The 12,303-nt window shown below is 56.5% G+C and overlaps 1 protein-coding gene across 9 annotated transcripts in view; it reads right to left on the reverse strand.

Moving 5' to 3' along the window:
- Positions 1-4,162, reverse strand: part of MAST3 (microtubule associated serine/threonine kinase 3) — a 31,993-nt gene extending 27,831 nt beyond the window's left edge. For 8 of the 9 annotated variants that reach the window (XM_057709601.1, XM_057709596.1, XM_057709592.1 and 5 more), the window contains exons 1-2: positions 3,981-4,102; positions 3,606-3,695 (exon numbers count right to left, since the gene is read on the reverse strand). In XM_057709601.1, the coding sequence (XP_057565584.1) occupies positions 3,606-3,695; positions 3,981-4,027 (137 nt within the window). In that variant the 5' untranslated portion in view covers positions 4,028-4,102. Of the gene's footprint in view, positions 1-3,605; positions 3,696-3,980 lie in introns of all 9 variants that reach the window. The other variant, XM_057709595.1, reaches the window with a different exon arrangement.
- Positions 4,163-12,303: the final 8,141 nt, after the last annotated feature.

Consider the following 12,303-nt stretch of genomic DNA (forward strand, 5'->3'; position numbering starts at 1 on the left):
CAGTAAACAGGAAACAATTAAACGAACAAGTTAATTTCACCCTGAAGCTGAGGAAGGAAAAGAACAGGGGTAATTCTGGCAAAGGACAACTTTAGCCACAAGGTCTCTCTGAGGTGACAGTGTAGCCAGCAGTGAGGCACTGAGACAGAGGAGGAGCCAACCATAGAGAAAGAGCAACCCAGGCAGAGAGCACAGCTCATGCAAAAGTCCTGAGGCAGCACTGAGGGGAAGATGCCTGGAAGACTCACCACGTGGGCCTTGTGTGCTGCAGGGAGGAGTAATTTTACTGCAGGAGCAATAGGGAGCCATGGAGGATGGGGGCGGGGGGATGGTGTGATCTGGACTATGTTTGTAAAACACACCCCCCCACGTCTGCCATGAGGAACAGGAGCTGTTGGGGGCAGGAGTGGAGGTGGCAGGAGGCTAGTGAGGGCCTGTAACAGGGTCTGGGAGGGGGGACACTGAGGCCTGAACCAGGGTGGGGCTATGGAGTAGCGTGGGTGGATTCTGGACTTACTCGGAAGCTAAAGAACAGGCTCTGCTGAGGTCAGATATGGAGATGAGGATAAGAGAGGTCACCCATGAGCCTCAGGTGTTTAGTCTGAGCCGCATAATGGGAACAGAGCCTCCTGCATGATCGAGGTCCCATAGGTCTGGGGACCCAAGTGCGGATAAAGCCATGGTCTCGTGTGCTGTATGCTAACACGCTGTGTCCACAGCTCCCCCCACCATGTGCGCCAGGGATGCTTCTGCACACAGTTAGTAAAGGAGCTGCCCATCATCCCCAGCCTTCGCTGCCTACATGCCTCCCCCTATGCCCACTGCTCTGGCATCCCCAGCAGCTGTTTCTCCCATGCCCATCTGGCCTCAGTTTCCTCCTCTGCAGAACAGGGCTACAGCTGGCAATCCAGAGGGCTTGTGGCTAATGGCAAAGACCTCCTGTGAAAGGTCTGAGCCAGCGACCTCTGGCGCCAGCCCACTGCCCACCAGCTCCAGCCCCTCCCCTGCTCACACACCCTCCATGCCTCTTCATTTTACAGCAAATTCACCCTCCTGGGTAGATCCCTTTTCTAGAGCTCGGATCCTAACTCTGTGCCTTGGACTTTGCCTCTCTCTGCTTGTGCCAGTAATTGTGTAAACAAGAAAGCCCTAGGTGGACACACAGGCCCCCATCCCAAACCCTGCATGGTCAGGCCACCCCAGCCCTTCCTGCCTGCACATGAACTGTCTACGCTCCTCCAAGCCCCATACCTTGTGTGGCTCCCAGTGCCCTCAGTAGAAAATCCAAATTCTTCCTGTCCTTGGTGTCTAGGGCCCCAGAGCGAACACTCCTCTGACAATGCTATACCTGCCTGTCACCCACCAAAGGTAGAGCCCTCCCAGCTGCTTCCCATCTGCCTGTGCCACAAGCATTAACTGAGCACCTGCTGTATACCAGTCCCTGCTTGAGGCTATAGGATGACGAGGACAGATCCAGGCCAGGTCCTCAAGGGGCTCCCAAACTTTTGGGTGAGAAAAATGACCAGATAATCACACAAGAAAACGTGGAAATCACACCCATGATGGGGTCAGGATGAGGGGAAATGATGCGCCTAATGGATGTAACTGGGGCTTGGGGGCCCTTTCAGTGGGGCAGGGGCGGGGAGGGTTGGTCAGGAAAGGCTTCCTATCTGAGAGCTTGATGGAGACTTGACAAATGAAAAAAGGAGTAAATAGAGAAAATGGAGCTCTGGGCAGAAGGGACAGCAAGTGCAAAGGCCCTGAGGCTGGACCAGTTTATATTCTGGCAATCCAGGAAGCCACATGGCTAGAGCCAGGTAAGCACTGGAGAGGTGGATGGGAAGAGATGGGGTGGGGGTGGGGATGCATCACAGGGGCTGGACCAACAGGGCCTTGGAGGCTAAGGGGACAAATGTGGGCTTATTCCTAAGGTGCTTGGAGCAGGGCAGGCAGGGACCCATTTCCTTGCCTGGCCCAAGGCAATGTGGCTCTGCTGCCCCCTAGTGGTGAGCAAGGAGGCCAGCGGACTCAGCTAGAGCCCCAAACTCTCTGCCTGTTTCCTCCTGGTAAAACTGACCTATCTGCTCTCAACAGGTCCCTCTCGTAATCCTGCCTTCACCTGGGGTTGAGGCCAAGGACTCAGAGTCGGATCTGGCCTGACATTCTCTCCCAGGGTGCCCCCGGGCAACATACTCTGAGGTCCCAAGCCGTAGTTTCCTCCTCAGCTAACTGGGGGCAACAGTCTCTCCCTCCCATTGGATACTCCAGACTGGTCCAGGCCCCACCATCTCCTACCTAGATGTTGCCCTACCCACTTCCCTGCCTCCGCCACCTCCATTCCGATCCCCTGTCCCCAGCCAAAATTTCTTCCTCCAAGGTAGCCACAGAGGGTTTAAAAATCTTGGTCCTGCCTCAGGACCTTGGCATGTGCAGTTCCCTCTGCTTGCTGCCTCCCTTTCTCTAGCTCTACTCAGGGCTTGCCTCAAACACCACATTAAAAGGTCTCGGTCTGATTGTGTCTTGTTTGTCCATTCCCTTGTTCATTGCCTACTTCCTGAGAACTGACTGAGAGCCCCAAGAGGGAGAAATTATGTTCACTTTGTTCATAGCAACGCCCTTAGCACCTACCACACAGCAGATGCCTCCTTAACGAAGGTACCTGCCTGTTGCCCAGCACCCAGTGTAGGCTCCAAAGTGTTCTCTCTTCTCCCCATTAAAGACCCATGCGAAGAGTCTGAGCAGCTCATTCATACTAAGGTGTAAATGGTTGATGGGCCATCAAATTCTAGACCTCACTGACCTGTATGTCTGTCCCTCCCTGAATTTTTGCCCAAGCTGTGTGAGGAACCCACTATAACCATGATGTTTTCTCCCATATGCGGTCAAGACCCTGAGACACACCCTCCCCAAGTCCCAGTCACAGAGGGTGGCTCAAACCCTCAACAGACTCTGATGGCAAAGCTGGCCCTGACACTTAGCCCCCCGACGTACTGAACCAGGAGAACTGGTGTCTCCTCTCTGAGCCTCAGTTTCCTCCACAGGGAAATGGGATCAGAAAGGGTGCTTTTCTCCCAGGGTTGCGGAGGGGACAGAAGGCACTTGGTTGAGAGCTGGCGCTCAGTCGAGCTAGTTCTTTTCCCCCTACGCCACTTTGCCTCGTTAAGTTCAGTGCACAGGGCTCTAATGGTGGACTCTCAGCCTTAGGAGTAAGTGTGTAAGTGTGTGTGTACATTCAGAGGGAGGAAGCTTCCGGCCAGCTGAGCTGGGTCACAGCCCAGGAGGCCAGGCCAATTCAGCAGCGCCCTGAGCGGGCTGGGAACCCAGCACCTGTCTCGAGGAAGTCCTTGAGCAACAGCTCAAGTTCTGGCCTCACCCTGGCCATCTGTCAGAAGGGGGAACCAGCTGGCTATGAGTGAAAATGGAATTTTCCCACCGTGGCCCTAGTGAGGATCACAGTGCCATTTTACGGAGGGGTAAACTGAGGCCCAGAGAGTCCATGTCCCCAGCCCACAATACCTTGGGGAGGGAGCTGGGTCTGGGCTGCTTCCAAGTCTCTGGGGTGCCAGGGCGGTGTCCGAGCCCCGCCCCCACTCGCTGTCACTTACCTCCAGGGGTGCAGGCCCAGTGAGGGGCTGCAGGGGCTGCAAGGGCTGCTAGGGCTCAGCAAGGACGGGCTCTGGCTGCTTGGAGACAGACTGCAAAGAAAGAGGCCTGGGACGGTGAACCTGGTAACGACCCCTGCGTGTGGACGAATCCGGAGACGGGGCCAGGGTTGTGCTTCCCCTAGGGAGAAGGGGCCCGAGGCCGGAGATACTGGGTCTCACGCAGGCCGCGAGGGCGAAGCCAGACGCATGACCCGGGAGGGCTCCCCGGAGGCGGCGGTGCGACTCGGGGCGACTTGAACAGAGACACGGAAGCAGAGTGGTTGTCAGCCTGCCCCTCTTCCCCCCGACTCTCCCCTTCCAGGGCCAAGCACTCACTCGAGGGTCAGCGCCGGGATGTGCAGCTTGTCCCTGCGGGACTTCATGCCGAGGCCGGGGCCGCGTCTACGCGACCGGGTACTGACTTCGTGGCCGCCAAGCCCTGATCGCGTCGTAATCGGACGGACAGACAGACGCGTACGCCGGGGCAGCACGCCTGGCAGGCGAGGCGGACGCGGAGTGGGGGCTGGGCCGCCGGGGGCACGGTGGGGTGGGGGGTGGGATCTCTCCGCCCCGGGGCGGGGCTCCGAGCCCCGCACCTGCGCGCAGGCCCAGCCCGGCAGGAAAGGTCAGACTGTGGGAGGCGGGAGCCGCAGGTGCCAGCCCCTCCCCGGGGGGAACGCCGAGGGTGTCGGGTCTCGAGCCCCCAGCAACACGGCCGGAAAGGAAGGGCGGTCACTGCCTTCTCGGCCGGGTTTATTGCTCCTTCAACGGGCCCCGCCCCTTCCCGGCCGAGGCGGGCCTCCGCGCTCGCCCAGCCCCGCCCCCCGGGGGGTCTCTCGGACCCTGGATCTGAGCGTGCCCCGCCCCTAACCTCCCAGCCACAGCAGCTCAGCCACAGCAGCTCAGCCCCGCGTTCCCCGCCGCCCGCAGCGGGTGTCAGCATCCCGGCGCACACCGGAGGCCCCCCGACCACGCCCCCAGGCCTTTGCGTCCCTGGGTTCCTTCTGCCAGGACAGTCATCCCCCCTATTCATATCCGAATTCAGCCCCACCAGCCTCCTCCCTACACGTGGACCCCTGGCGCCCCGAGCCCCACCCTCCCTCCTGCCCAGCTCAGACTCCGAAGGTCTGAGGTTGTTTGTGTCTGGCCATGGCCCCCTCGAAATCCTGGCTGGACCCAGGCAGGCACACCACAGGTGGCGAAGAGTAGACAACCCTCAGGGAGTCTTTGTCCTGGTCCTACTCCGTGGCCCGGGACTTTGCCCTCAGTGGTTTGGACTGATTCACGGTCCATTACCCCGCCCCCAGCCTGTGCAAAGGCTGGGGACAGTGCCCGCCTTTCAGGCAGTGTCCAAGCCCTGCCCCTGCTGGGGCTCTCAGGCCCCTCCCCACCAGCTGCACTATCCCCAGTGCAACAGGAGATGGTCTGGGCTTGGGGGCTACTCTGACCATCTCCACCATCAGATTTCAAACTCTCAACCAGCCCCCAGGACCCCTGCTCCTCTCCCTCCACCTCCCCTATGCTCGCTTCACCCCAGCTACCCCTGTCTCCTTGCTGTTTTTCCAATGCCAAGCTAGTTCACACCTCAGGACCTTAGACCATGCTGTTCCCTCTGCCTGGAATGCTGTTCCCCCCACACTTTCACCCTGGTCTCTTCCTCCTCTTCCAGCTCTAGCCTCAAATGTCACCTCCTCTCAGAGATCCCACATCTTCAGGGCTAAAGCCACCCTCCAGCCCCCTCTGTCTGTCTCTGTTTAATTTCTCCCCTGTAGAACATCACTCCATCACTCTCCCCATGAGCAGGGTCCAGCATTGACCTGTCACCGTGTCCCCTGTGCCTGGCACAGAGCCCAGAACACAGCAGGTCCTCAAAAAAAGTTTGTCGAGTGAGTGATTTCACTGAGGTGCAAGGTAATTCCCATCTTCAACTCAGGCAAATGCAGCCTCCAAAGAGAGAGTGTCTGCACTCACACTTCCCAAGACCACCAGCACAAGGCAAACTCCTCCCCCTCCTGGACTTTGGTTTCCCCACCTGTAAACTGGTGAAGGCACTAAACAAATGTTCTTTGAGCTTTGGGGATCTCAAAATGCCAATCTCCAGAAACATTTATGTGACCCTGAAGTGTATGATTTTCTATCGGTGTTCCCTGAAATAGAGTGAGCTTCCTGTCATGGGAGGCATGTAAGCTGGTTCCAGGATACTTGGTTGGAATTCCACAGTCTGGACTCTAGATGCCACCCTTTCAACTTGGGTGCCTTTGAGCCAGTGATGCAACCCTTATGCATCTCAGTTTCCTTGTTTGCAAACAGGCATGGTTTGTACCTCACCTCCCAGCTTGTGCTGAGGACCATGTGAGGTGCCCGTGAAGTACTTTGCAAACACCGGGGGCGGGATCAAGGTGAGAAGCTTTGTAGTAATTATTAAAGAAATTCACAGTTTGGAGGCTGCTGCTGAAATATCTCTGCTCAGGACCACAGGGCCCCACCCAGCCCACTGGCCCCAGGTGAACTCACCCACGTCCCCGGCGCGGTAGGCTCAGCTCCTTCTGAAAAGAAAACAGGGATCATTGTCAAGGAGACAAACCCTTCACATCCCCAGCTTTCCACTCACCTCATCTCCCAGTTGGCCCCTTGTTCACCCTGTTCCAACCAATGCCTCTTTTCTGCTCACCCCACACACTGGACTCAGCTCTGCCTCAGGGCCTTTGCACCAGCTGTATCCTCTGCCAGGACCACTTTCCCTCCCTTCTGGTGCTAGTTAATTGAAGCTCATCCTTCAGGTTTCAGCTCAAGCATCCCTTCCTTCAGGAAGCCCTCTCAGATTCCCAATCTACCTCTCTGTTCAGCTCCCCTACTTACATTAAAAACAAAACAAAACAAATTCATTATTTAAAATAAACTAGTTATATACAAAGAAGTATGTCAATAGTGCCTAAATACCAATAATCTTTTGAGGAAAGGGAGAATCCTGAGTCATCCTCATCCTGTCTCCTCCCAGATCTTAAAGCCATTCCCTTCTCACCCTCTGCAGAATCTATGCAGGTTTGGGTCCTGGGCACCAGTGGTGGGATGGGAGCACTGACTCCCTACTGAAGACTCTTTTAGAGCTCAGTAGGCTGATGTGCACCAACCCGGGGTGTCCTCACCATATATAGGGCAGAAAGCCCTGTGTTTGGGGTCCACTGTGACCCCAGAGCGTACCCTCAATTGTGGCTTGCCCAAGAGGGCTTTTTAATTCTCAAAAGGCTGTGTAGCACATGTTTAGAATCTGAGGACACTCAGACCTGGGTCGAGATCTATTATCTGTTCTTTCCTGGCTGTGGGACCTTAAGCCAAGTGACTGGTACTCCCTGTGCTTTGGTTTCCCCATCTGTAATTTGGAGATAACGTAAAGAGGGTTCTGGGGTAAAAATGATCAGAAATAATTATCGTTGTGTGTTTTGTTGTGTTATTGTTGAGCTCAGCAAGGGCCTTCGCAGACTATCCCAATACTTGCTAAATTTTACTCACATTTACTGGGCTGCTACTAACCACCAGGGGCAGGGGACTTTTTACAGGCGAGGAAACTGAGGCGCGGAGGGCAGCAGCTGCCCACGTCTCTTGACGGGAGTAGGGCCGGGAATCCAGGTCTCTGGACACCACACACACACACACACACACACTCTCTCTCTCTCTCTCTCTCTCTCTCTGGACACCCCCCCCCCCCCCACACACACACACGCTGGGGCGGTTGCCTCTAGGATGCACGACTATTTTTACATCGGTGGGCTCAGGGCTGCCCACATCCAGAGTTGGGCGTTCGTCATGGCAACCAATGACGTCATCAGCCCCCGCAGCCAATTGGAGGGGGCCGGAAGCTGCTGGGCGCTGGAAGGGAGGGCTGGGAGGGGTTGACAGGGTCTCCAGGCGGGGGAAGGGGAGGATCTGCGGGGGTGGGGCGTTGCCCAAAGGCTGGACCCCAGCTTCCTTGAGCTCAGAAAATCAAGTCAGAGCCCTTTGAGGTGGGAGGAGGCTCACCTGCCACCCTGAGGTCTCCTTGTTTGCTTGAATACCTCCGGGAATGGAGAGCTCACTATCATTCAGGGCAAACGGTCATAGACCCACCACCATCACCACCATTAGGGTCTCCTTCCGCCTCCTCCAATTGTAATGAAAACTTATGCCAGCTTCCTCCTCCCCTACTAACCCGCAAAACAGTGAGGAGCCGGGATCTGAACTCAGGGGTTCTTGCTGTGCCCACACGTGCACGCACACACACACACCCCATCTCAGCCCATTTCCTTCCAAAAGCCTGACCGTCCTGCGTTCCCAGCCTGGCTCCCCAGTCTGGGCTGTGTGACCCCTGCCAAGCAACTCACCCCTCTGTGCCTCAGTTTCCTCCTTCGGAAAATGGTCCGGTTACATAGGGCCCTAGGAGGAATCAAGTAGCAGGCTCAGGGCCTGGTGCTTGGGGAGGCTTTGATAAATCCGAGTCAAGACAATGATTTTGTGACATTAGGAACTACCAATTTAACCACAAATTTTACTTTACCTCCATGATGCAAAGAGATGGGAAGTGGTGCAGAGAGGTGAGGGAAGGTCAACAGCCCCCTGCGAAGGCTCAGTGGAACACTGGGCCCACATGGAACTTTCCCGGCACCACCCCCGGACCCTCTGCTCCCTGCGCCATCTGCTTCTGCCTTCAGCCTCCTCTTTGCCAGCTGTTCCTCAGGGAGTGGCTCCCGCCTAGAAAAGGGGTGGGGGTGGGGTCTGTCCCCCTGGAACCACCCTTTAAAGATAATACTCATGGCCTCCTCTTCTGGGCTTGACTGGGCTGGGTGATGCTGCCCCACCAGAAGCCTCAGCTCCACCCCGAGGAACCCACATTCCGAAGGAGACAGGGGAGGGCAGGGACACTCCCATACTGCAGGCATTAGCAGGGACCCGGAGGAAGTGAAGGGGTCGGAGGGAAGGGGGCTTCAGGTTGGGCTAGCAGGCTAGTAGGAAACAGTAGGGTGGAGGTGGGACTCAGCCTGGCGGGCACCAAATCTCATGGGAAGTTGGCAGCTGGAGCAAAGAGAGAGGTCAGCAGGGACCATGTGGCACCACCGGAGGGCTTCCGGGAGGAGGTGAATACTTGGCACTGGGCCATGAGGATGCCTGATGGACCTTCCAGGGAGATTCCCCAGCAGCAGCAGCAGAGACAAAGTCCAGACCCAGACTGGCCACCTTGTCTGTCTCTGTTTAGGGATCTGGGGTTTTACAATTCTGTTTGTGAAGCAAAGGGCCAAGTGGGAGATGATGGAAATGATGATAAAATAATAGTGGTAGGAGTCCTAATAATAACAGCTTACATTAACTGGTGCCCACAAATGCTACACAGAAGACTGAGCTTAACCCAAACCAGGAAGGGCCAGTCTCCACCTCTTCCCCTTACCCACAGCCGGTGCAAACTTGTGGCCCGCGGGCCAAGCCGGGTCTTGTTTAGTTAGACCTCCTAGTACTCAGCCAAAGGCATGCCCTGCATTGCCACAGTCATATTGGCCAGGATACCCCCAGCTATTGTCTGGACTGGCCAATCAGCACCTGCGTTCCTCAGCTTTTATGAATTGACTCTTTGACCTTTGGCAAGGATCAGCCTCCAGGATGTCTGATTGGCTCTGACCAGCAGGCTGCCACCTGATTGGCTGGGGGCGCTCTGGGCTCCAGTTAAAGGTGTGTGTCACTGATGCTCCAAACTGAGGCCCTCAACATCTTTGCACCCTCAAGTGCCAGACCAGCAGACCAGTTAGAATTCCAACTCTCTGACTCCTGGCTGTTACTTTCCCTCTCTGAGCCTCAGTTTCCCCCTCTGAAAAATGAGGCTAATACTCTCTTGGGCTGTTGGAAAATTAAATGCATACACAGTGCTTAGCATTTGTAGGTTCCCCTTAATGTGAGCAGTTATTTCCACTTCTACTGTTATTTACAAAATTATTTTCCTTGTGTCTCCTACTTGGTCCTTTACTCGAGATGCCTTCCTGGTTTCTGGCCCCCCTTTTGTCCCTAACCTGCTCCAGAGGAGTCTTTCAAGGTCCTCAAATCTGACATGTCCTCCCCTGCTCCAGCACCTGCCATAGCTCCCAATCACCCTAAGGAGAAAGTCTAACCTCTTCAAAATCGGTGCTGGAAGCCCTGGAAGCAGATGGTCCCATCTCACATGCGCAGTTCTAGGGGTAAGAAATGGCTTCTGGTTTCCCCATAAACACATATGGTTGCATGCCTCTGGGCATTTGCATGTGCTGTTCCCCCTGCCCAGAATGCCCTCACTCGACTGGGCAAACCCTACTCGCCCCTCCGCCTCCTTGGACGGAGGCCTGCCAGTGTGGGTTTGGTCTGGAGGGAGAGCCAGACCTGCCTGGGTTCAAATCCTGTCACCTTACACACTGTGACTACCTGGACAGAGGCTATGATTCTATGAGCCTCAGTCTCCCCGTTTGTAACCTGGGACTCGTCATCAGGAAATGGGTGCCTCTTCCCCATGCAAGAGGCCCCCCTGTTTCTGACGTCAGCTGCACCCCCATTCGCCTCCCCGAAGGCGGTTCCTCTATTTTAAGAGGCTGCAGGCGGGACTCAGATCTATCTGGGGCTCCAGGCGTGGCCTGTTTCCCCACAACACCCCACTGCTCCCCAGTCCTGCCGCACCCCCTCCTCTATGCCCAGGCCCCCCCACTCCTGCCTCTGGCAACGGCCCCTCCCCTTCTCCCCCCTCCACCCCCGCATGTCCTCGCGGTCTCTGCCTTGCAGCTCCCTGACCCCCAACCCAAACACATGTGGCTCCCCCTTCACCTTCGGACAAGTTTGCAGTCCCGCAGCCCCGGTTCAAGGCCTGCCTTTCCCCTCGCTCTTCAGCCTCAGTGCCCACCTCCCCATCCCCGTCCCTTCTAGCTTCTCTCAGCCTCATTCATTTCCCCAAACACCTACTCCCTGCCCTGTCACCAGTGGCTGCTTCCTCTGTCCCAAGGCCACCCAGCACCCCTCGGTTCAGTCGCCTTCTCCAGGGGTGCCTGAGCGTGCCCTATCCCAGCGAACCCCTCCGGGGTCACTGCTGCTTAGGCATTCGTCTCCGCCAATAGGCTGGGGGATCGAGGAGGGCGGTTCCAGGGGTGACCCCCCCCACCCCACCCCCAGCCACCGCCACTCCGGGAGTGGGGAGAGGGGGAATACAGCAGGCACTCAATAAATATTTGTTGGGTAAATGATGCCACCACTTGCAACTGGTGGCTTCTTAGCAGTGTGGCCTAAGCCCCAGAGGGAAACGGCTAGATTGTCTAAATTCCATTGGACAGATGGGGAAACTGAGGCCCGGAGACACAAGAGTGCCTCCCACCGCCCCAGCCTCCCCCTTCCCCCCGCCCAAGGCCACACAGCCAGCTGGCAGTGGCTTGTGCACCTAAGAGCTGGTTAAGGGCGCTGGACTGAATCCCTGCTGTGTGACCTCAGGTTTGTAACTTTCCTAGACTCCAGCCTCAGTTTCCTTATCTAACGAAAGGGCGGACTGACAGCCCCAACCTCCCCAGCTTGCCTTAGGGGTGAGCTGAGGCAGGGGTGCGATGGCGCTGCGAAGGCATGAGGCATTAATTAACACACATTAATTAATATCAACATAACACTAGTAAAAGGATTAACACAACGAGATGAATATATAGTGAGCGCTCAAAGGCTGTCGTCGCTCATATTATTAGAGCTGCTGGTGGAGAGGGCGAAACCTTCAGCCCCTTTCGCCTACGGACCCTCAGTTTCTCTATATGTCACATGGACATATCCTCTTCCCATCGGGCGAAAAGCACTTCGAGATGCCGGTGGACAAGTGGGAGCCTCCGGAGCACGCCCCTCCCTCCGCCTCAGTTTCCCCTGGTCCGAAAGCCCGGACCCCGGCACCCAGGCAGGTTCACTCCGCCAGCGCCCTCTGCCCGCCCGCGCAGGGGCCTCACCTGGAGCCCACGGCGCCGCAGGAGGCTCGGCTCATCCATCGCCCGCTAGTCCGCACTGCCCGCTCGCTCCCGGCCCCGCCTCAGCCGGCCAGGCCCCGCCACACCGCGCCATTGGCCAACCCGGTCAGCTGACGAGGTCTGACCCCGCCCCCTCCGCGAGCTGGTCTCCAAAGGCCCGCCCCCTTCGGGCGAGCCTGCCCCGCCCTTGCAGGCCCCGCCCCACCCCTAGAGCCTAGAAGTAAACATTTTTCAGTGAATCTTCCTAAGAAGGGAGAGTTATCCCCAGTTTGCAAATGAGGAAACTGAGGCTCAGAGAAGTTCACCCATGTGCCCAGGCACACAACAAAGGTGAGATGAGTGGGGCACTCACTTCCGTGCAAATTTTAAGAAGGTCCCACACACAAAAAATCCGTGATGAAGATACACAACATTTTAATACAATAGTTGAAAGAATCAAAACTAATGCAAAAAGGCATGATGAACTAGACGTCAGCATTTTAAAATAAAGACAGGGTCGGACTCTGCCCTTGCACGACCCTGCCTGCTTGCTTCACGCCAATCCTGGCCCTTGTCCCAATAAAACTTTATTTACAAGAATAGGGAAGAGGCAGCCGCTGTAGTTACCAGTTTCTTTTCTGAGGATGGCTGCCTTTGCTGAGTGCCAACTGGGCACCCAACTAAGTGCCTCATGAGGACCTCCTTTCACA

This window comes from Hippopotamus amphibius, chromosome 15 (assembly GCF_030028045.1).
Source record: "Hippopotamus amphibius kiboko isolate mHipAmp2 chromosome 15, mHipAmp2.hap2, whole genome shotgun sequence".
In the NCBI taxonomy this organism is placed as follows: domain Eukaryota; kingdom Metazoa; phylum Chordata; class Mammalia; order Artiodactyla; family Hippopotamidae; genus Hippopotamus; species Hippopotamus amphibius.